The sequence below is a fragment of the Cottoperca gobio genome, chromosome 19 (genome assembly GCF_900634415.1).
Source record: "Cottoperca gobio chromosome 19, fCotGob3.1, whole genome shotgun sequence".
Lineage (NCBI taxonomy): Eukaryota > Metazoa > Chordata > Actinopteri > Perciformes > Bovichtidae > Cottoperca > Cottoperca gobio.
Window position 1 is genome coordinate 13,556,010 of NC_041373.1, and position 25,234 is coordinate 13,581,243.

The 25,234-nt window shown below is 39.3% G+C and overlaps 2 protein-coding genes across 3 annotated transcripts in view; both read left to right on the forward strand.

Moving 5' to 3' along the window:
- The first annotated feature begins 841 nt into the window (after positions 1-841).
- Positions 842-9,855, forward strand: slc35g1 (solute carrier family 35 member G1). 2 transcript variants are annotated; one of them, XM_029455713.1, is made up of 6 exons: positions 842-1,345; positions 2,853-2,973; positions 4,707-4,841; positions 5,187-5,383; positions 6,266-6,699; positions 9,598-9,855. In XM_029455713.1, exons 1-5 carry the CDS (start codon positions 1,036-1,038, stop codon positions 6,688-6,690), a joined length of 1,188 nt encoding a protein of 395 aa, XP_029311573.1. In that variant the 5' UTR covers positions 842-1,035; the 3' UTR covers positions 6,691-6,699; positions 9,598-9,855. The 2 variants fall into 2 exon arrangements, with proteins under 2 accessions (XP_029311573.1, XP_029311572.1); XM_029455712.1 differs by having other exon boundaries at positions 845-1,345; positions 2,793-2,973.
- A 3,559-nt stretch (positions 9,856-13,414) lies between these two features.
- Positions 13,415-25,234, forward strand: part of plce1 (phospholipase C, epsilon 1) — a 75,512-nt gene continuing 63,692 nt past the window's right edge. Inside the window, 2 exon segments of the mRNA XM_029456459.1 lie at positions 13,415-13,496; positions 24,650-25,031. The gene's annotated coding sequence lies outside the window, so the exon portion shown is untranslated.

The window sequence follows — 25,234 nt, forward strand, 5'->3', positions numbered from 1 at the left end:
TTTTTTTAATATTGCTGTTGATTTGAGAGTATAAATTATGTTTAATTGGTGTCAATTAACATTCAATTTACTCAAATCAGACACCCGACTGTGGTTGTAAATAGAAAGGGTTTAACTGTGGCCTTGGAGTGAATCCATTGTGTGTCCAAAATCAGTATGAACAAAAACATCAGCACATACAACTCCAACTGAAATGTACATGAACGTTTTGGAGAAAAATAGAATGTAATGTAACTAAGTAACTTTAATTTACTAAATAAGTACTTGTACTTATTTTAATTGTATACTTCTACTCCACTACATTTGAAAAGGGAAATATTGTACTTTTTACTCCACTATATGTATTGACACTTATATACGAGTTACTTTTTAAATAAAACATATGCTTATATATGATGCAGCACTGTACAACTTGTCTAACCCCAATATCATAGTATCTTAAATGAGCTCCACATTGACAAACTACATCAAAATGCTCTTATATGTATTAGGGATACAAACTAAATAATTTCATATTCTATAATAAGATCACTTTTAAAGGAGATGTTCTGCATAATGAGTATTTTTAGCCTTATGTACATTTAGCTGATAATACGTCTGTACTTTTACTTCAGTGACATGTAGAATTCAGGACCTTTACTCAATTAAAGGATATGAGTACTTCTTCCATCACTGCTTAAAAGTCCTAATCAGGTAACACTAAGACTTTATAATATTTCTTGTAATAATGTAGCAACATAAGTGTTTTTCAGCTTCGTCTGTCAAGCCCAAACGTGTGCAGGCTGAGTTTTGGTTGGTTCAAATCTCCACTGCCTCCCTCTGCTATGGGCGTACACGTTGGGTCATGTTTTAGTTGTCCAGCAGCTGAGTTGATTGGGGTTCAGTTCTGCCCCCCTGTGGGTAAAGTAACCACCGCATGGGAGTTAGTATCCAGCCACCAAGGTTAGTCATTAACCTTGTCTTCTCAGTCACCGAAGAAAGCCGACAGTAGCACTCTGTCCGAGGCATGCTGCCGCTCAACCGTCACATCTTACCATGGGCGACTGGAACAACTGTGCACGTGAGCGGGCTTTGTCCACAGAGGACGGTGTTACTGTAGTGTTTCACAAAGTTGACAGCCATGACGACGACGACGAGAGTGGCGACGATAAGCGGACAACAGCGAGGATTCACTTTCAAAGAAATTGCCATGTGTTGCGTGACGACAACGATGATGATGATGATGATGCTGAGAATGCGAGGGGAAGCGAAAATTCACCGGAAAGCGGCAAGAAGAAAACGCTATGCCCACCGCGGTTTTGCGTCACAGGCAAGCCCGCGTCTCGAGACGGAATCCCACGTGAAGGTAGAAGAACGCACGCACGCACGCACTGTTTTAGCTAATTAAACTGCATCTATGCTGAAGTGATCCGTGTCTTCACTCACACCAATACACTTTGTGATTGGAAGACGATGCAGAAATTCAGTGATAAGCAGCCAGAGAACCAATGGCTTCCTGCTGCGTAGCCTCACGTTATACAACCGTGTTACGTCACGTATCGGTAATATTGTGCTTAATGAATGGAAATCTTTTTTTATGGTCGTTTATTACTTCAAATATAAAACGGTAATATTTGATGGTAGTCCATATCTCATCATTAAGTTTTCTGTAAGCTTATGATGGCTATAACATGATGCACATTCATTTCAACTGCTGTTAAACCAGTTTAACATTTGTATCATCTTCCTTAAAGAGGAAAGATGACCGTGCACTTTTACAGTACCAGGACTGGGTCACCGTGTAGGCTTTTAGCATGTCACACTTATAAATAAGATATGGTTTTCAGGTTTAATCAAAAACATTTCCATCTACAAAGGGGATCTGTGTATAGTTTTGCTCACACACCTATTTATTTTTTATGGACACATACTTATTGAACTAGAGCGAGAGTATTGAAGTTTGCTTTAGTTTTTTTTTTTTTTACATCTGTGTAACTTTGTAAGGGGCAGAACTGCGTTTTGGCTTTCACAAGGAAGTGAGAAATGCACAATCAGTTTCCCTTTTTTGTACCATTTTACCTGGTTGAAATGGACACTCGGAGCATGTGAAGTAGAAAGGCTGACACTAGCACCACTAATAAATGTGTAGATCTTGTTTTTTTTTTTACCTTAAAGGCCTAGACACATTTGATCTTATCTTTTATATATATGTATTCTTACACCAATAGATCATACTTATTTCAGACCGTTTCTATTTTGGACAATAATTCATTATTGCTTACTGACTTTCATTTGAAATAATATAGTGATGATCTGACCATAGAAGCCAAGAAGATTGCAATAACGATGAGTGTAAAACTAATCCATTAATGTAACACTGTAACTTCTGGCTTGGTGCAGGGTTTAGAAAACAAAGACCTGGTAAATCAAATGTTAAGTACACTGCACATTGTTGACCACGACAAAGAAAGCTGTGACCTCCGGTTTTAATTTGATCTCCACAAGCATATCCGTTTATTTTTCCGCAGGCAGGGTTTGCAAACCCGACACCGCTGTCTGTCTTTTGTTTGTTTTTGTTTTTCCAACTGAATTTTGTAACCAGGTCACATGGCTTTCAATTACATCCGGACAACTTCACGGCTCCTTCCTGATGTTACTGTATTAACATAAGCACAATAAAATAAGCAATGTTTTTCTCAATGAATTGTGGAACAATTCTACCCCTTTTTTTTTAGGGTAGCCTCTTCTCTCCCCTCATACCTATCTGCTCCCCCACCCTAAGTCCTTGTTCTTTGACTCTCCTTTTTTCTCAGACTCCGAGAAACCAAAGAGATGTCTAGGTCTTGGTTTGTTCTATGCTTTCCTGTCCACAGTTTTCTTCTCCATCGTTGCGCTCTTGGTGAAAACCATCAAGGGAGTCCACGCCATAGAGATCAGCGCCATACGCTGCTTCTTCCAGATGCTCTTTACTATGCCGTTACTCATCTACCACAAGTAAGCATGAACAAAAAAAAGTCAAACATTTAGAAATGAGTTAGAGAACTTTAATCGCAGGTTTAAGATGCACATTAACATTACACATTAATTTACTCCCAAATAGTGCATAAACTCAGCAGCGAGGTGGTGCATATCCCGGCCGGTAATTTATCTTTAATAATAATCCATTAGACTTCTATAGCGCTTTTCTTGTAACTCAAAGACGCTTTACAGAGTGGGTGACACGAAGATAAATATATAAACGAACAAATGAGAGAAATAAAATAAAGGGAGGATAAGCAGAAGAGAGGGTCAGTGGTTGAACAGGTGAGTCTTAAGAGAAGTTTTGAATGTGGTGAGTCAGGGTGAGTCTCTGATGGTTTGAACTTGGTCCGGATGCGGGTGGGGTGGGGGACAGGAGGTTAGCAGCAGCAGAGTGGGAGTGTGTCTGTGGAGGAGGTCAGTCAGGTAGGAGGGGGGACCAGGTTATGGAGTGCTTTGTAGGTCATGAGGAGGATCTTGTACTGGATTCTCTGGGGGATGGGCAGCCAGTGGCGCTTGTAGAGGACGGGGGTGATGTGGTCACGGGTCCGGGAGTGTGTGAGAAGACGGGCAGCGGAGTTCTGCATGTATTGGAGTTTATTGATGATTTTTGAGGGTGAACCATAGAGAAGGCTGTTACAGTAGTCCAGACGGGAAGTGATGAAGGCGTGGATGAGTGTTTCTGCAGCTGTGGAGGAGCGGGATGGACGGATAGTTCTAGATTTGTTTTGCTTACCTTGCCGGCCACCTCCATAGGTAAATACCCTGGCTTAGCATACAATCCATGCTCAAACAGGTTTAAGTTGTCAAAAAGCTGAGAGAGACATATATTATTATTATTATTATTATTATTATTATTATTATTATTATTATTATTATTATTATTATTATTATTATTATTATTATTATTATATTCCCCCTGGCCCTGCTGATGGAAGAATATACCATGTTTATCCAGTGTTTGGAAGGTTTTGAAAAATGCCTTCCCACATAAAGGTATATGCTTTTAATATACTCACTAATGTTCTTTATAAATAATCAAACGTTCAGTTTTTAAGTGCACTGATCAATAATGGCACATTGTAGCATTTTCATACATGTAAAAGAAATTACGATGAACTAGTGAAATGCATTAAATGAACCACGTTAGCATGAAACGCCACCTCCAGCTGAGCTATCAACATTACTGAACGGAGTGAAAGTAAATAAATGTAAAGACAATATAGCATCTAAAAACCATTCATTTGACTCTGTCCATTCATTCCACGAGCAGTTTTGTTTTATCTTTACATGGATGGATAGAAAACCAATCTACTTTAGAATCACATTGTGACCTCAAGCAAAGAAAAGACTATTCCCAAAGACTGCCAGCAGTACTTCTATTCATTCCTTTACCTATTCATCCCTCCATCCATATGTCCTCTACATTCCCCTTTTTTGTTTTTACATGAATTCATAATCACCTCTGCTCCCCTCTTTTCAGCCCAATCTCTTCATCTGTCCATCCATCACTGTCATCTCCGCATTACTCACCCATCCATCTGTCGAGACCATTCAGTCATTTATCTCCCTAAATCACTTTGCTGCTCAACTCCTCTCCATCTTTCCCTGTCTAAAATTCAGTTTATTACTTCCTCTGTTGGTCAGTCTAATCATCCGTCCATCTAGTCATTCATTCATCCATCATCCTCATATCTCTGCTCCTCCAGGACAGGTTTCCTTGGTCCCAAAGACCAACGTATATATCTGGTGCTTCGGGGTTTCATTGGTTCCAATGCCATGATCCTGCTCTTCTATGCTGTTCACCAGATGCCGCTAGCGGACGCCACAGTCATCATGTTCAGGTAGGAAGTAAATTGATTGTGGATTAGTGGAGATTATACTAATACTAAAAGAATTGATTCTGTCCTCCCTGAATTGTACGCCTGCCGCCTGACACCTTTTTCTTTTCGTTAATCTCCCTCTCTTTCCAACATGTTCTTTATGCCTCTTAATTATCCCTCTCTGCTGTATCTGTCAGGAATTAATTAAAGATCTGGCAAAGTGGCTTCAAGTTGAGCTCTATACCTCCATATGAGACAAATCTGTTGAGACAATAATCACCACCTTTTCTGATTTTATTTAACCGTACCCATACATGTATTACTTTCTTTCACATGCTCGTCCTCTAATACTCTTCTTTCTTTCAGTAATCCAGTCTTTACCTCCATCCTGGCCTGGATCTGCCTGAAGGAGAGATGTACACTCTGGGACTGTGTCTTCACTGTTTTTACCATCACTGGAGTCCTGCTCATCGCTCGACCACCATTCCTCTTCGGCGAGCGTCAACGGGGCATCGAGGGCGAACACAATAACCACATCAAGGGGACTATTGCTGCCTTTGCAGGTGATGCAATTCATAAACATGCAGCACTTGTGTAACAGTAAAGTTACCGTAGTGAGTAGGTAACATCATTCAGTAAGGTATGATGTTGAGATGTTTGGTCTGTCAGTCAGGATTACCATGGCAACTAGGGGAATTCAATGCATTACAGCGATGTGGCGCTGTAGAGTTGTCTTCACACCATGCTCATTTTTAATATATCTTCCAATGACAATAAAGACGCTAACATTATCAATCCCTCCAATATCGTGAGTCACGATTGCAATATCAGTCCAAATAATCGCAATTAGTTATTTTCTCCCCATATTGTTCAGCCCTAGTCCAATGTAACGACTTTATTGCACACTGCAATTAATGATTAAACGTATAATCCTTCCTACCCTCATTTGAATATAACTCAGCATTCATATCAAAAGTGCAGCATGGGTACAGAGAGAGGCTGTTATCAGTATAGAGTGCACCTTTGCGCTCTCCACTCAGCCGCTACACATCAACCTTAGCCGTGTTCATTCCCCTGATTATCTGTGTCTTCTAGGTGCAGCTAAATTGAACTCTGGCCCACAAAATAGACCTCCAAATACGCTGACCTCCACAACACAGGTCTAATGGCCTTCTGGCATTAAGAGGAGATGAGCGTTATGATCCCACCAGGATTTCTTTTAGCTATGCGTCGGGCATTGTGGAACATAACAGAGTAGGAGAGAATTAAAGTGGATATGAGGAGTGATTGACAGATTCATGGTGACCGTAGGCAAACGCCAATGAACAAGTGATTTTACTCAAATATTTCAATAATAGGTATGTAGAGGAGCAATAGATTTGAACATATAGTGTGTATTTGTTATGTTGCACTTGCATTCTGTCTCCTTCTTTATGTAATCACAGGAGCTATTGGGGCTGCGTTTACATTTGTTGTCCTTCGCAAGATGGGGAAGAGCGTCCATTACTACCTCTCCGTCTGGTACTACGCTGTCATCGGCTTCATCGAGTGCGTCATCACTGTATCCGCCCTCGGGGAGTGGACAATCCCGTCCTGTGGCCGCGACCGCTGGCTGCTGATACTGATTGCGGTCCTGGGTATGGCCGGGCAGGTCTTCCTCACAAAGGCCCTGCAGATTGAGAAGGCTGGACCTGTGGCCCTGATGAGGACTATCGACGTGGTGCTGGCGTTCATCTTCCAATTTATTTTCCTCAACCAATCACCGACCCTGTGGAGCCTCGGAGGGGCGCTGTGCATAGTGCTGAGCACTAGTGGAGTAGCATTTCAGAAGTGGTACAGCAACTCTCGCAAGAGCCGAGAAGCAACATAGAGTACTTTGGTATTACCTTTTATTCTTTTTTCACTATCATATGTTCTTGATTTATTCTGTATTTTACTTGTTACTTGGATGCAAACCTCTAATAAGGGTTTAAGCTCTTTGGAGAGTTAAAAAATAGGAAATCTAGTAGGGGTCCGTTCTGAATTTATGTATACATGTTATCTATACATGTTGATTCACCTGAGAGTCAACCTGTGTATGTTTTATGTTATGCATTTATTTTTGTGTAAATACACACATCTCTGCAAGGAAAAGAAAGAGGGAGGACAAACTGTTGCTGTATTCAACACAGATCTCCTCCTTTTTACTAAAATGTGTACACTGTAAATGGGACTGAAGGTTGAATTCCACCATGATGACGCTTGATGGAAGATATCCTCAGTCTCACTTTCCATTTGCTTTGGCCTCAGTAAAATAGCCAAAGAGAGGTTTACTCCGTTGTGACCATTCGCACTGTGTCACCTAACTTGGCAATAATAGTATACTGAAAAGAAAGTATACTACATATTTTTATTTTATTGTGGTAGTAGGCGCTATCGATAAGTATCTGCAAAAAGTACTTATAATATATTGTGGTGCTGACAATACAACTCGCTCTGTTATAACAAATGGAATGCAAACAAGACGTATAAGCACTTAAATATGCTTTTATTTTATTTGTTTATTAGGAAGTTGACAAAACAAATGAAAATAAAACACCAGAATTAGTTACAGGTTTTTACTTGAACAGCTGTATGTTTCACTCAGGGATTTTTTTCCTAACTGCATATAATTCAAAAATATGAATTACACCTAAATCTGACCCATGACTAATTTGTTACTTGGGTTTTTTTTATATTTCTTTTTATTCTTTCACCTCAATCTCTTCGTTTATTTGAAGATAATAAGCTAATATCCAATATTATCCAGTTCATAGTTGATAATGTCTTAAGAATATCTTTGAAGTGCCTTAAGTAGGAAACGTTAACATCCAGCTTCCCTTTTATCGGAGCTGCTCAGTAACCAGCAGCTTGTCCTGAGCAGTTCTCAGGTGTGATTGCACAAATGAAAATATATATATGAACAAGGGTGTTTCTGGGGGGGGGGGGGGGGAGGGAAGGCAACCCAATAACCATGACGAATAATGATTAAAAAAGTCTAACGCTATTTTTAACGAGGCACCTAAAGGCATGGTCGTTATCCCCACATTAAAGGCCTCACTGATGTCTTCATTATCGGAGGAGTGAACTCTATCGTGTTGGCGAGCACTTAATGTCATCTTGAAGCATCAAATTAGTGTTCTCAAGAGTCTAAATATATATTTTCCACGATGCTCAAAGAGTCGTGTTGTTTGCACTTTGCTACAAGGTAGAAAAACTGTCAGTAACCTGCCGCTATAATTCAACAATTTGAAGTGAGCGTCCAAACAGCTGCACTGCAAGGATTGCTTTATTATTATTATTATTATTAGTCATTTAGCAGAGATGATTTACAGTGAACTAACTACAGGGACAGTCCCCCTGGAGCAACTTGGGGTTAAGTGCCTTGCTCAGGTGGCAGCTCCTGGTGTTGAACTCACAATCGTCTGGTGTTGTATTTGGATGCCTAACCACTAGACCGCCACCTCCACGATGACCACTTCCTCTCCTTTTTTTAGAGAGGAAAGATGAGAGGAGAAACTGCCTCTCGGCCGTGCAGGCTTTTCAATATGAACACGCCCCGCAGCAGTCGGTGGAATAGAAATTGTTCGTCATCGAAACTAAAAAGATGACGTTGAGGTTTTTCCACTTGAGTATGATTGTTTTTGTGATCTGTGATTCTTGTGCCAAGTAGAGAATGTCTGTACACAGGTGCGCTAGTGGAATCTGGCTGAGAAACTAGAAGTGAGGAAAAACAGTCTTAAAATATATTTCATTGCAATGTTTCGAAGCAAAAAGATGTCGTGTTAAAAGCAATGTTGTGTTTTGTCTTTTTGCACTAAAAGCTCACTTTGCTGACCTCGGCTGCATCAAATGTGATCTTTATGTGCTATTGTTTGTAGGAAACTCCAGAAATTCCTTTTATTTAAAGTTTATGTGGGTTTCTAGCACAGCAGCTTGTGTTTGTGTCTGATATAAATCATGCTGTATTTTTGACATTTAGCTTAGAGGCACTGGCACGATGGCTAAAAAGTCACGATGCCGCTGCAGTCCTCTATTGAGGGAACGTTTAATTGGGTGAAATATAGCTAGACAAGAAAGACAATGAGCTCTGCTAGACTGCTGTTTAATATCCTGCAGTTCTTTCCTTGCTATTTTTCACACACTGCTGGTTCTGCTCTCGTGGGTTAAAAACTGTGTCAGCAGTCCAATTATAGTTCTTCCTTTTGAACTAGTGCATCACTTATAAACTGAACTCTGACTTTGCACATTGTTGTTTTGTTAAATCTGATCTAATGTGACAATTCCTATGACGGCGGTGTATATTTAGTTTCCTTAATTCTCTTCTTTAAGAAGTCAAACACAGATTCCAGGATACATATTTAGATTTACAATGGTCCTATAGGGGATGACAGTGTGATATCTGAAACCTCCCATGAGAGCTTATTTGATTTTAATTATGTCATTTGCTGTGGTTATTATGATTAGGACTGATATGATATTTTATTACCAATGCCAGTTATTAATACAAAAGATACATCAGCTCAATATATCTGATCCTACCCAGTCGTTTTAAAGGGTAGAATATAGTTAAATGATGTACAACAAGCCCTGGGATGTAATTAATCTTTCAATGTGTGAAATATAATTAAATCGGCCTATCACAGGAATATATTTAAAGGCACTGTGACATTTTTGTATCGCTGTTAGTAGTACAGTAAGCTGCTATGGAAACTTCATATGTTCAAAAGCTAATTTTATGTTTTTTTTTCTCTGACAGATTTTTACCTCGGAATATGCTGGTAGCGTAAAGCACAATGTATTTCCATCAAATGTTTAGGTAAACATTTGTTTTAGGAATTTATAAGCCCTTCAAAATAAACTGGTTGTAGGGGTTGTAAACTATACTTTAATACTATTTATTTGGCTATTTCTGTAACATATTTCATCCACATATTGAATAAGATGTATATATTTCTGTATACTGATTGATTATATTTAGTATACTATGATTTAATAATAAAATTCTTTATGAATATTGTAACTCTTATTGTCTGTTGTCTTTTTTCATCATACACCTCTTGAGAAATCGTGTTTCATTCTATCTTTCTAACACGACTGAAACGTGTGGAACAAACCCAAACTGTAGCGGTATTGTCTGTACTTCCATCATTGTACCAGAGCCCATGTTGTTATACTCTAGCTCTGCTAATGACTCAATAGGTGCAAATGGTGGTGCACAATGGTGCAAACCACTGAGTCAGGTGCTCAGAATAGTACCTGTGCTGAGTGGATTGTAGTCGATGTGTGTACGCGTGCATGCAGGTTATTTGTCTCTTTGAGCGTTTACACCTTTTGTTTATTCCCGCCATTGTTTGTATACAGTTGTGAGGCTTTGTGCATTCATGCAGAATGGCTGTGTTTCATTGTGTCGCAACATAACCCATATCTTGCCAAACAAATGCTTGTACCTTCCATAGAGGGCTAACTGCGTGCAGATGGTGTCATAAACCTTACTCTTGACATGGCCGCATTGTAATTCTGAGCTCAGTGAAGTGTGAAGAGGCTGAACTAGAACAGAATCGCTCTTTGTTGAGGGAGAGAATTAGGACTAGCTTGATGCTAAAGATGTCTTTAGGTTTCTTCTCTTCCACCTACAGCTTTAGTACTACCTTAATCCTTCTATGTTTTCAATTTCAACACACACAATGTCTATAAACAAAATCCCTTATTTAATATACCTGTATTGATAAGGATCATACTATCAGAATCAGAATTTGGTTTATTGCCAAGATAAATTGTTTATTGTCACATACAAGGAATTTGCTTTGGTGTCTAATAGTACATACATGAACACAGTAAGAGATACAAATTAAAAGATAGGAGCAAATGTATTGCTTTTAAAATGTTTTATTATACAATTATATTATTATAAAAAGCGTACAAGAAACAAATAGAAAATACAATAAGAATATGACAAATTACTGTGAAAAGTATATCTGAAGTGGAACAGCTGTGCAGTTTTAAAGTGGTAGCATTGGGCAGAAATGGGCAATATTGTCAGTCAAATACAAATAACGTATTCCAAAGATTATAATAGGACGTATTTTGTTGATTTTATGTATTGATGCAGTGGTGATATGATCAATCCTAATAGTATTATTACTATAATTGCGTCAGGTGTAACAGAAGGATAATAGTAGCTTCCTGCACATGTAATGAACCTTTACTGACAGCAGAGGGCAGGAGCCATCAAAAAACGAGGGTTTTGCTCTTGAACGCAACTTCACCTCATTGGTGACTTCACCTGAAACTCTAATAGTTTTATTATTGTTTCACAGTCATAAACTGAACAAACAAGATGTGTTTGCTCAGTTTTCAAAGTCTTTTAAATTGTTATCAACCACATTGAAAAAGCTTAAAGATAGGCCTTTAAGAATGAAACAGAAAAATATGTAAAAACAGACATTAATGCCTGTAAGATTAAAACATAAACCACAGGAGAAGTACATTTTGCAGGTTTCTGAGGGTTGCTTTGGAAGAACACGTGTGTGCTACTTATACTGTCAGGTCAAAGGTGTGTGTGGCCAAGACATCCAACAAGATTATATGTTATCATTATATCTACAGTAACTTATTGACATTGCTTGCCAATACTCACACATGCAATCTGTATTTTTTTAAGAGGCTTGACAGGTAAGTTATCTTATTTGCTCACAGTGTACCATTTCTAAAACGTATAAAAAGGTAAATCAGGGCAAGATCTCAAGTCTCTCCTTTCCTTATATGCGTTCTTCTTTTCCTCTTGATTACACAACAAATTGTCTGCATTGTATAAAGTCACATCAGATGTTATGGCGTGGTTAAAATAATGATATGCTGAGACATTGAAATTAAAACACCCGCCCTCCCTTTATCAGAGATCTGGGGATTCCCAAAGCTTTGCACGCTCCTGGGTGCAGGAGAGTTGGAGGAATGGAAGGGTTGCACATTCCTGACGGATGGCATAAGACTTCCCATCAGAGGAGCGGGAGGGAATTGGAAAAATAATCCCTTATTTTCCAAGTTGAAATATATGCAGTTAAAGGCTGTGAAGTGGAAAAGGGAATCTCTTAAAGCACGTGCTTTGCTGTCCCGGGGGCGTGGTGGTGGTGAATGTAGAGATGCAACCAACTTTCTATTCACTTACCATAATAATAATAATAATAAATGCTATTATATAATAATAATATTAATAATACAAATAAATCGTGCAATCAGGAGAGCAAGGGCCAGGCAAGTGACTGAGGATGACACAAGTCAACCTGCACTGGAAGCAATTAGTAGTCATTAGTCAAAAGATAGTATGTGACTGGCCCTTGGGCTAAACCAAATAGGAGGACATTACAAGGACACTAACTCTGAAGCCTGTGGTAAATTGCTATAAACCCCCCCCAAAAAAAGGCTATAGGAAACGATGTATAGACTCGCTATACGGTGCGAATTTTTTGCCAGACATTCCAATGTGGTGACACACACACACGCACGCACACACACACAAAGTAAGCCAGAGCCGCAGTTATTGTCCTCCTGTCCGCGGCTCAATTGACTACCGGGAAAGAAGAAGATGCCGCATTCACGTGCTGTTGCATATTTTACTATTAGGCTTAACACATTCAAATCTCGTGACAAGAGCACGATTAAATACATATATCTTGTGTTTACCACATAAAACAAAACTCTGAAGTGACTGTTAATTCCAATTCCAATGTGCAGTGCACACAGCAGATTATACGATGAAACTGCACTTTATGGCTAGAAACCAACCAATTATCCTATGCTGGAATAAAACTGTCTGGTCCTAGAGTTTTCTAAATGGTTAGTTTATTTGTGGTTATTTAATTAAGCAACTTAATTTAGGAATATGCTCCACTTGAAAATAATATAGATTTGTTTAGGGTCTTAACTCAACTAAAACTACACCTGGCCATTACAACACGAGACAGGCACAAGATTAGGTAATAATGCCGAACCTACGTTGGTAAATATTGTATTTTAGTGTTGCAAATTCCTGAACACATCTGCAATTGATGACTTTATTAGAAAACAATTGATGTAGTGAACCTAACTATAATGTTTTAGAGGTACCATTTTGCCAGCTTGGAAGACAAGGTGTGTATCATAACATTACACATTGCCCAGCCCTTTCCCTCTTATGGTTCCTGAGCTACAAGCTACCAACCTTATTATATTACATACTCATTTTATATTTTAACCCTGCAGCTGGACTGACATGTTTACCTTTAACTGGGACTTTTCCACCTATCAGCTAGTAGTCTATGCATACAGCCTACCTATACTTTAATTAATATCTTTATTAATAAATAAAAAAACATCTAAACAAAATGTCTTACCCATGATGATACAGTTGACACAATAGTACTTGGGTCCAGGCCCATTTGACAAATCAAAATAACTTTCAGTTTTGATTTAGATTTCGGAGTACAGTATTCCGAGGAGCACCTGAAGGCATCAGAGAAGAGAGAGCGGTTTCCCACCGCAGCACGAGCTGCTGCATCAACTGTCTCTCCGCGAGAGCAGTGAAGCAAGCCAGTCTACGAGAAGTTAGCAGAACATGTGTTGAACTAGTCTGTATGCGGAGTTTACATGGATGCTAATTGGATTTGACATCATTGCTCGGTAAGTTTGTGCCAACATATACTCAAACTGTCACGCTACTGCACGTTTAGACACCTTTCAGGGGTTGGGTTGCACGAGTGTTTTTGCTCGTGAGTGCAGTTTGTGAAGTTTGCTCACACTGTCAGTGGTTCCCAAACTTGTGTTCAGGATCCCCTGGAGTCACTCAAAATCAAGCTAAACGTACGTAAACGTATGTTTTTGCATTCACTTTGGTTTGTCCGGTACTACAGAGGAATGTAGTTGAAATGTGGTTGATAGCTTGACTCCGTTTCAGCAGATCAGTAAAGTGAAATCACCTCCTCTGAAACATACTCTTAAAGTAAATGGGGTTCCAGGTATTTTTATATTTTTTTCGGGATCTCTTGGTGCTAAAAAGCTTTCAAACTATTGTCTGCATTTGCTTTTTCTGTGCGTGCTTCGAGGTGCATTTCTGTGTATAAAGGCTATATCACTGATTTGTTTGTGTTTATTGACATTGAGTATTAGCCATTAGTCTTGTGCATATTTAGCCTAAGATGCACTTTCTTGCATTTCTTTCATTCTTTAAAGTTGTGTGTGAAATGTATACAATATACATAATAGTTTGACAGGTCAGGTTATTGTTTACTTAGTTAGAGTCCTCTAGAAATCTCTTGGGCACTGTGACCTTTAACCCCTTTGTATGTGATGTTATAGAGAAGGTTGTTTTAAACTAAAGAGTTCCACATGAACATTTAGTTGAAATACAACTCAGATTAATCAAATCCAGGTCAGAAGAATCACTAACAGAAGGGAATTTTGCCTTGGCGCTGTGGTTCAAAGCCATTGGTAACTCAATACAGTCCATAAAACAGTCAACTGTCACACTCATAGGATAACAAGGCCATATTTACAGTGCAAAGTGAGAGGCCACTATGAGAAAAGACACTCTGGATACAACTTACAACCTTCTTTAAAGAATATTATCCTCATGCTGTGGTTGACAAAATGACATTATTTGTGGACGGGATCATTTCTATGAGACAGCAGTTGGAGAGAATGTGTGCGGATGTCTTAAATTTGGAGCAAACAGGGATTAGAGACTGGTTGGACTTGTTCTCTGTACTAGTGCATTCTCGCTTCGAGAAACCCCAGTAGGTGCTTCCCATTTGTTCAGGTGTGGAGCAGCTCCAGGATTTGTCCTGATGACATCACAGTCTTCGTGTGTCGGGTGTCAGAAGAATTGTTTGTTAAGTGTTAATTTGATTACCTGTGTTTAGAAATGGAAGCTGTCCTATGGAGATTTTTGTAAACAAACAAAATTTATGTTCATTGTATCTCACCAAAATGCATGGTGAAAATCCTTTAGGTCTAACAAACCTGCTGAATGCATTTCAATGTCAAATGTTTTGAATATTTTTAAACCTGCATTGTTTTGATCCATGTTTACCACTCTTCTTCTTCTTCCCTGCCTTTTCCTGGCGCATTGCTACGCTTATTTGTGGTTTACCTCCAACTGTCGAAATGGCGTGAAGCGGATGACAGGAATGTGTATTGCGTTGCAACTAGTGGTCAAAACTCCAAAGGGTACCTTTAAGTCTCTGTCTGGAGCCACTTTAAGGCATTATACGTTCACAGCTGTTTTCCCCATATTTGGTGTTTCAATACAATTAGTCTCTCCGCTTTGATCTTCCAAATTGTCTGCCAGCACTGTTAATGGAGCTCATAAGACATTTAAATTTTGATTCTGCTTATCGGTTTCTAAAGCACACGCGTCTGGCCGTGCTCCCTGGACTGACCTGACGGCTAGTTACTGTTAGCTGTTAGCAGCCAGTATCAGAGATGCTATTGACTTGTATTAAGGTGCGTTCAAGCTCTATTCAGTAAAAATGTGGCCAAGGTAAATTGTAACTTCACCATGATGCGTTCAAATGTTATCTTGTAAAATGTAGTTTTTGGCGAGAAACTTATTACATTTTTACAATTGTTTTGAAGGAGATGTTTTCACAGCAATGTAAAACAGATATCAGAGAGGGAATTATGACCTGTTAAACTTCCAATCAAAAACAGTATTGAAATGGTCGCTACTAAGTTAGTATTCGAAAATCGTGTAATTTCCCTGGTATTGGTATCGACTACTGCATTTCTGGTATCATGGCATCCCTAATTCAGACTACATGTGCAAAAATGAACAAAGCAATTACTGTATGTAATCAGACGTATAAACCAGATCCTATGAAACAGATATTTCTGGCTTCGGTGTTGAATTCCTTTAACTGGAACTAGTCTCTGATGTGAACTTATTTTGACTCGAGTCTTGTCCGTGCAACAACTGGCAATTGACTAACTAAGTGGCTGAGCGGAATGAATACTTCATTAAAATCCTTATTGCAGTTACGCTAAAGAATTTGTTCTCTAACTGCCATATTCTTACATAATGTTTATTTTGATTTTAATGAACAGCGACAAGTATGTTGAATGAAAAGGTCACATCCAGTGTGATTATGGACATGGCTCACCATCATTTCTACTGGCGTGGGTCACCAATGTTATGCCTTAACACTCGTTCTGTTGTTATAGACACACGATCACAAATACTGGCACTCATTTCATTCTTCAGTTCAGCAGTCTCCCTCCTTTTGAGTCATCTTTTTTTTCTTATGCACGCACATACACACATTCACTCAACATCCACCGTGAAGATACAGGCGGTCCTTCTTGAGTCAGCCCTCTCCTTCTGTTGTTGCACTTAATGCACACACAAACAGACACTCGCACACTCATCGAGCCCTCTCTCTCTCGCTCTCTCTCTCTCTCTCTCTCTCGTTCTCTCTCTCTCTCTTTCTGTGCACTTTCCACTGGCGTCTCTCTCTGCCCTGCCCTCTAATCAAAGCCATATGTTCTCCAGGTCCCTCGCATGAAAAGTCTGTTCTGTTAGCAGCACTGTTCCCAGTTTAAGCAGCCTCTCACTTTGTTTCTGTCAGAGCGAGACTGTTGAAAATGGAAAGTAACCTGCAACAGATTGCAGGTTGATGTTTCATCCTTTCTGTTACTTTCTGTTTAATGCTGGTGCTATCAGTGTTGTCTCCAAGGCGATGCAATCAGGTAATGGAAAGGCGGAAAGTTTTCTTTCAGTTGAATCCTTTTACGTGGTTGTTTCAGTATTTATGAGCTCCCCTCTCTTTATAAAATCTTTACTGATCTTTCCTGAAGCATCACAGTGTTTAATATCTTCAGGGTGTGTGGGTTCGTATCGCCTCTTCAGATCATTCTTTATTATTAAAAAAAAACATGCGGTCCAGGGGGCCAAAATGGGGCTGATTAAACGTATTAATCTAACAAACCGTGCCAGTTTGGCCCCATTATGTGACCATGACTAACATAGCCTAAACATATTCATCAGTCTTATTGTATGGGGACACTTCAGAAATGACTAATTGTGGGTCTCAAATCCAAAAATGTAATAATACTCCCTTTAATAATAATAATAATGGCATAAGTTCTTCTAATAAAGGGGATGCAGTCCTGTTTATCTGGTTATGGATACATTACAGATTCCAGTCAGCTAAGTTTTCTTCTCTGAAGTTTACAAGCCAGCAGATGGAAAGCAGTTTTCCATCAGTTCACTTGAGCTGTGATTCTCTGCCCAAAGCTTGTCTGGGTTCGACCGACTGGGTTTGGATCAATTCGAGCTCTTTGAATTTGAGATTCACGTGACTTTAGTTTTTATTAGTGGATTTTCCCTTTTATGTTCTAAAAGCACATGATGTTTTTTTTTTTCTCATTTCCCAGCTGCACTGATCTCTCCTTTTTATCTAGGTCTTTGCACCACATTGTAACATTTGTCAGTTTCTTTTCAACTGCAACCAGTTTGAGGAATGTGATTCTATTGTAGTCATATGATGCGTCTTTTCTTCTCGGACCCCCGGTGATAAAGAGAGGGGGGGGGGTTCGTTTGCATGAACGGTGTTAGTATACTGAAGATTGGAAGAAGAGAACTGTGCAGGATTTTCTTTTACTGGATCATAGTGATGACTATACAACATTTTGATTTCCAATACATTTCTAACCTTAAACAGCCTAATTCATATTCTTTAGTATGTTCAAAGCTCTTAATAATCCATCACTATGACTGTGGTTTGGATACCTATCAAAGACCCTGAACATGATGCATTAATTGTCTTCTTTACTGCACAACCTATTCGTCATGTTGCTACTTCTCTTTATGCCAGCTCACTGGAGCTATATTATAGTTTTGTCACCTTCTTGGCATCACCAAAGCGTTCGCGACTGAAAGGATGATCTTATTGAAATATGTGTTTTTGCTGCGTGATTGTTTCTTTGCAGCTGGGTGACATCACTGGAGCGTCACTCTATTGTACTCACATGGCATGCTTTTTCTCCCTACACAACACAAAAGGGGATTCCTTCTCTCCCTGACCTGCTTATTATGCTGGTGGAGTGTTACAAGATCCAATACTGAATCTTAGTACGAAGTATTTAGTTTTTTTTTTTTTTTTTTTTTGGAGGCTCAGGAGGATAAGTGGAATTTCAGCTCAGTTTGAATCCAGCTCTTATTTTTCCCTTTTTACATGCCATTTCCTCTCTTTTACTTTCCTCATCCACTGATTGTGTAGCATCAAAGTATGTTTAAAAAAATAATGGTAATATTGAGCATAAAGGTTATTACCAGTAATTCATATTGCTGCTTTCCATCTCACTGATTGGGCTTTGCTTTCAAGCACTCCATGTGAAGCTGGACATAATCACTTACCAGACCATGAGTCATTGTTTGGATGAGTTGTGAAATAATCCCTCATGAATGAACATTAGAAAAAGGCTTTTATGCGGGCATGAAGGCTTCCTGTTGAGGGGATAAACAATTATTTAGGACGTGTTCAAAAAATGTTCCGGTCCTAAGACACAAACTCATTAAAACAAATTGTTTCTCATTTTGATCGATGAGACAAAAGGTTGTTACACAAGGGACGTCACTGTTTAAATCCGTTACTGGTTGGTTGACTGTGGCCTACTTTGTCAGTAGAACAAAATTGTAATTAACTTGATCAGCTTTGACTACCTTGAGCCTTGATCTACCATTTCAGCAAGTGTTTCTTACTTCCATCTATTGAAATACAGTGACAATAATCGCCCGTTACAATGTTTAAAATAACAATTTTGGTTAGCCTTTGTTTTTGTTGCTCTTTATCCCCTGGAAAACAGAAATGATTATTTTTCCAATAACTTAGAGCTGTGCGATATGCACCAACAATCAGATATCTGTATTTTTTAGGCTTGAATGGCGATACACAATATATATATCTTTGTATTTAGGTGGGACTAAATGTTCAGTTGTAAGTCAAAGCACTTTGATAAAAACAGATATCATTGCTTCATGGCTCTGAGATTCCTTTAAAAGTGACTTAAAGTGACTGGTAACACTTTAGACTTACACTGCATCACATTGAAATACTGTAACGTTCCCCGTATGTAAAAACAAAAATATTTTTTACATGGTGTAAGCTCCAAAACTAATTATACTGTACATAGTTGTCTTAACTGATGGCGGTTTGGACTGATCCCTTTTGAGATAAACGAGGGAACAATACACCCACAAAGACAAACAGTTTTGTTGCTAACCATCTGATTCTGATTAAATCTCGTTTCTTCAGGACCGTCAGAGGTGCTGAGATCATCCCCTTTTGCTTTCATCAACATGTGTTACACTTTATTGCTGCACGGAATATGTTGGTTGTACCCAACAGCTCTCTTTTTAAAGCGAGATGAGCAGACAACTGTCTGTCCTTTTTTATTTCATCAGGGGTTTTTTTTCCACTAACACAGCTGAGATTGCAGTTTTCTTTGGCTTCTATTGAAGTATACAAGCTTTTTAAAGCAAGTATACAAGCCAAGTTTCTAGTATGTTTTCATATTTCTAAAAATTCAGACAATCCAGTTTGGCCGGGATAATCTAGAATACAACAAAGAGCCGTGGTTGCCTAGCAACCCGACGGGCACAACAAGACCTAAACTTCACCCCCCTTCCTCTAAACTGCAACTTTTATTATTCACTTTTTAAAATGTATTTTACAGATTATATTAATAAACTCTTACTTGTGAGTTTCAGAGGTGCTGCTAAGGAGATTGTGTTAGCAGGTTAGCTTTGCTTTCAGACTTTATGCTAAGCTAACAGGCTGCTGTCTCTAGCTTCATATTTACCGTACAGAGATGAGAGCGCTGTCCATCTTCTCATTGTACTCTCAGGAACAAAGCACACACACACGCCCACACACACACACACACACACGCCCACACACAGTATGTCAATTAGGACAGACACCATTCACAAATATTTCATGAAATTATTATGCGTGTCACTTCAGTCCTTTGTTGTGTGCTGTAACTGTCAGTCAGGTGACCTCCAAGGTGAAACATCTATAGCCACAGACTTGAAAAACACATTCTGATTCACTGCTGAACTTGAGACTGAAGGCCCAACCCTTATGTGTCTCTCTCTCTCTCTCTCTCTCTCTCTCTCTCTCTCTCTCTCTCTCTCTCTCTCTCTGTCTCTCTCTGTCTCTCTCTCTCTCTCTGTCTCTCTCTCTCTCTCTCTCTCTCTCTCTGTCCTCTCTCTCTCTCTTCTCTCGTCTCTGTCTCTCTCTCGTCTGTCCCTTATGTCTCTCTCTCTGTCTCTCTGTCTCTCTCTCTTCTCTCGCTGTCTGTCTGTCTGTCTGTCTGTCTGTCTCTGTCTCTTTCTCTTCTCTTCTCTTGCTCTGTCTCTGTCCTAAAATCTCTCTGTCCTCTCGCTCGTCTGTCCTCGCTCTCTCTCTCTCTCGCTCTGCCTCTGGTCTCTGTCTCTCTCTCGCTCTGTCGCTGGCTCTTCTCCTCTCTCTCTCTCTCTCATCGCTCTGTCTCTGTCCTCTCTCTCTCTCTCGCTCTGGTCTCTGGTCTCTCTCTATGTCCTCTGTCTCTCTCTCTGTCCGCTCTCTCTTTCTCTCTCTCGTCTCTCTCTCTCTCTCTCTCTCTCTCTCTCTCTCTCCTCCTCTTTGTATATATATATAATTATAGTACCATTTATATATACATGTATATATTTGTATTTATATGTTGTCTAGAAAGAGAAGCCTGGTATTATGAGGGCCATGTGCTGGACAATATTCTACATAAAACAACTAGTGAAGTAGAAGAGATTGAGGGTTTTCTTGGTCAATGCACTTGTCACTCTGTTTGACCTGGTTTCCTGTTAGTGTGCATGTGTCTGTCTGCGCTTTTATCCCCAAGGCTGAGATTTAGCCTGAGAAAGCCATTTGCTTTCCCTGACAGTCACAGCTCAGCTGATAACAAGGGATCATTTGAGCGTGTACGTGGTTGGTAGCTTTTTCACTTGCAGAGATTTAATAAATATTTTGATTATTAGCAGTTCTCCGTTGTGTATTTGTAAATTGAGATAATCACATCGCAGGTCTGCTATGGTGGTGCTCAGAAGTTTGTATTATTGCCATTGTCATTTGCTCTTTCTGTCATTTCTAAGAATGAAATGCAGTCACGAGGATAAAGACCAAATGAACAGCTGTAGCACATCTATAGCAAACCTTACTTTAAGTCCACATGCTTCCATTCTAAGTAACCACAGTGTGTAAATGCTATCCTGTTGCTAATTTCAGAGTGTTTTTAAATTAGCTTGATGGCAAACACAGCTGTCTATCGTCTATCGCTTCAGGATTTAAAGCTACAGTATGCAACGTCTTGTCTGGAGTCGACGACCGGTTAGCAGTCTCGCCCTTGACAGGTTCGTGCCCTGACACGTCGCGTGTCAGTTCGTGTCCTCAAATGACCTCAGCTGACATGACGGCTAACATCTGTACAGCCACAGCATTAGCTGAAGCAGCAGATGATTACACAGATGGTTCCTAAATAACAACATTGTTGTTTTCCATGTTTTTAATTGCGTCTTGTCTGCACATTTAGTTTTACTGCACTTTTGTTTCTCATCGCTCCTCCCTATTGTAGTAGTTGCTGTGACTTGCTTATCTCCCTTTTATACTACACCCACGCTCAAGCTCAATATATTACAATTTTTTTTATTTATGATTTGATTTTGCCAAACGTTTTGGGTTTCATTTCTAGCAGGAATTACAACAATTGTACGTATATCTGGTTTGACCTGTTTGTTGACTGACGCATGCAGGTTGAGGTTCGTCCTGTTATGGATCAGTGTGGGCTGCCAACATAGTGAAGAACAGAGTTGTTGTTTTAATAGTGTTTCTGTTTAATGTTTGGGTTTGGGTTAAGACCGATCATTGGGTTTTTAAAGGAAGATATTATGCACGTCCCATGATCACCAAACCGGTCTTCCCTGACTTGACCAAATCTGTTTTTATGAAAGGCCACAATTACTGTTTGGACAGTTTCCACCACCACAGCTGGTGTGCAGATTGTGAATTGGGTGTTGTGTAATATTAATTCAGATTTTTACAATTTAATTGCTAAGGCTGAATTTGGTATAAAAGATTTGCAACCTACTTTTCATCAAGTAGTAATGAGGTATTTTTATTGGCTCCATTACATTTATTATTAAAGCCCATTTAGAATAAAAAGTACTTAATATAACCACCTTCTCTGGCCTACTCCAAAATCTAAATTTTTACTGGACGTTTACTAGCTTCTGGGAAATTCAGAATTTTGGCCTGTCTCTTATTACTGGAGTGGCTCACGCTTTTTAAACTGTCTCAGCAACCCAGTGAAACAATAGTGATGCCTCGCGATCAATGCAGGTCTGTGAAACCTGCCTGTATTGTAGCCTGTAGAAAATGAGCATAAATCATGCAGTGGCGTCTCTAAATGTCAAAGGTTATCGTCTTTAAAAGGCCACAGCTGAGAGGAAGTCAGAGGAAGTCATATTAAGGTTCGATGTCACAGTGAGCTCATGAATGGAGCACTTGTCTGTTTCAAACCTTTTGGCTGAAGTTCTGTCTGTGTGAATGTAGCACAGAGCCTTGAAAAGAGGCCTCAGACATTCAACACAGACACCTTGATATATATATATGTGTGTGTGTGTGTGTGTGTGTGTGTCTGCTGCGGGGCACGAGAATACCTTGACTGCTTGATTTACCAAGGATCAATGAGTTAAGCCCTTCCCTCCCTGTTTGTATTTGTCTTTCTCTCCCGCACACATAAGTGTAGCTGGTCCTCCCCTCTCTGGGTCGGCCCTACATTCCTACTGTGGCCCACGCATTTTGGCAGCAAATTAAGGGCTGCGGTGGTAACTCTAATTGTGAGGTTTCGGGCACTAGTTTTTTAGATTTATACATCGCTGGCCGCCATTGACGATACCAAAACCACACAATTAGTATCCCCGCTTGTTGTGGGTCAGTGCGTCTGTTATGGATGTATTTCATGCAAGCAGAGTGCATAACTAGTGTCTACCCTGCACTGATTTATTCACCCACTAGTGTACTAGACAGAATAAGTGAAATTAAATCATTTCTTCCTCTGAGATATTGGATGAAAGACAAAATGTTCCTATTTATTGTATAGCTGTGTGTGATGAAAGCCAGCTACTAAAAGAGGACTGTTTAGTTTCAAAGGCATCGTTTCCTACTGCGATTCTAGTTTGCATAATTGGCTTCTTTTTTTTTTAAACAGTATGTGCTTTCATTACAATACAAGAGTCTTTATTTCAAGACTGCTGGACAATCTCAACAATAAAAAAGCTGTTTGTGATACGTTGATAACATTACCAATTCTTTACGTTTGAGGAGGAGGGAAGTTTAGGGTTAGGGTGTTTGATTATATAAAGTGTGTACATATATATATATATATATATATATATAATATATATATATAATATATATATATATATATATATATATATATATATATATATATATATATATATATATATATATATATATACCAGCATTGCAAACTCAAAACATGTTGTTACATTTACTGCTGATAACAGTGAAATGAATCACAGTTGCACACACTTTGTGGAATCCAGAAAGATTTGTTCACACCTGGATGTTTGCCAGACACGACGTGTGGCTGTCCGTCTGTCTGTGGACACATTTGATCAACGTGAAAGCGTCACAACTATGCAAGATGCAATCGCAAAAAAATTACAGGTGTGGTTGTTGAGATCAAAATGAAGTCAGAATTTGAACAGCAAGGGGGTGGGGAAGGGCCACTGGCGCCCCCACTTTACCCCACTGGCCTGATTTAGGATCACTGCTGGTTTGATCCTAAAGCAAGTTGCTTTAATCTTTCATATTTTAATCTATGGTTGTTTTTTTAAGTATTTTTGGGAGGCATTTTATGCCGTTATTGATAGAAGATAGTAGAAAGAGAGAGAGAGAGAGAGAGATATGATGGGGAATGACATGCAACGAGTTCCCAGTTAAGAGTCTGGGAAGCTTAAGCTGGCATTGACATTCATTTCAATACTTGTTGCACAAATCCAATACAAGTTTTTCTTATTGTCCAGAAAATACAAGTTTCAGATGATAGATGACTGTGGGAGGTCTAGAGATGGGACTTTTAGAGCACATGGCGGCTGTTAATTGTTGGTACTTTGGTAGTGTGGTGATGATATGTCGTCCTTGAGACCTCCAAGTGTTAAATCCAACATATCTCCAAGACACAACATTACTGAAGAATGAAATTCAACCTCTGAGAGAGGTGATGGTCCAAACAAACTCAATTATTTAGGTATAACGAGCACACAAACACGTCCAACACCTCATACATCATCTAAGGAAATGTGGATGAATGTACTGTTTATAGTTTTGTTCTTATTGCCCAAATAGTTGGTACTTTTTATGGGTGTAAACTGTAAGCTGTTCCTTCTCTCGGTTTTCCCTTCCCGCTGAAATTCACTACTTGTTGTTTCAGTTCTTTGGGTCACAATGGCTCACGCTCTGTGCCGTGATTCAGTTGAATAGTTGTAGATAAGAAAAGCTGATGTGATGAAAGCAGAGAAATGAGAGAAAACTTGAATCTTTTAAAGTTAGTCAAATATGTTTCTCATGTGTATTTCAGTTGTTTTCCATCTCTTGTGCTCAGTATTGAACTTTCGAGCTCTTTTGCCGAATCCTCTTGAACATTAATTTTTTACTGTGAATTAAAAATACAAAGGAAATGAAAACCAAAGTAAATAATGATGTACCTGTGTTCTCTCTGTTTTCCTCTCTCAGGGCCTGCAAGTGGATAACTCCTGCACACAGATACAAGGCACACACACACACACACACACACACACGGTCTTGTAAGCTGTGACTGTGAACCGCGAACCGCGCTATCAAGGAAATTCCTCAGTCCTCCAGGGTCACCTCCGTGGGCTTTCTATCTGGCGGTTTGTACAGCTGCACAAGCCTCTGTTTCCAACAGAAAACACACACAGAGCAAACTCTGTATGGACATGGTCTTAGTCACTCGAGAGGTCACTGGAAGCTGAAGTTATTATGCCCCAGCCACAGCACAGGCCTTTCACCATGATAGCACACTGACATTGCAAAAGAACAGAAGAAGAAGCTTGTTGTGTAGCATGACATGAAGTGGATCTGTCTCATCATCTAAGTAAGTATTTTGAACTGAACTAAAATACATTAGTTTTCATTCCCTAGTCATCAAGACCATTTGAGTTATACACATGAACAAACTGTCATCTTTCACAATATATTGGTTTTGAAGTCCGCAAATTTAATTTCCTCTGCAAATTTAATTTCCTCTCGCTGCTCTATGGAGCCACTAATTGAGACGGAAGACGTCACTTCTCAAAT

Coding starts and splice junctions, on each gene's coding strand:
- slc35g1 (XM_029455712.1), top strand. CDS start 1,036: ATGGGCGACTGGAACAACTGTGCACGTGAGCGGGCTTTGTCCACAGAG. Junction 2,974..4,706: donor CCGTTACTCATCTACCACAA/GTAAGCATGAAC, acceptor CTGCTCCTCCAG/GACAGGTTTCCTTGGTCCCA. Junction 4,842..5,186: donor GCCACAGTCATCATGTTCAG/GTAGGAAGTAAA, acceptor TCTTTCTTTCAG/TAATCCAGTCTTTACCTCCA.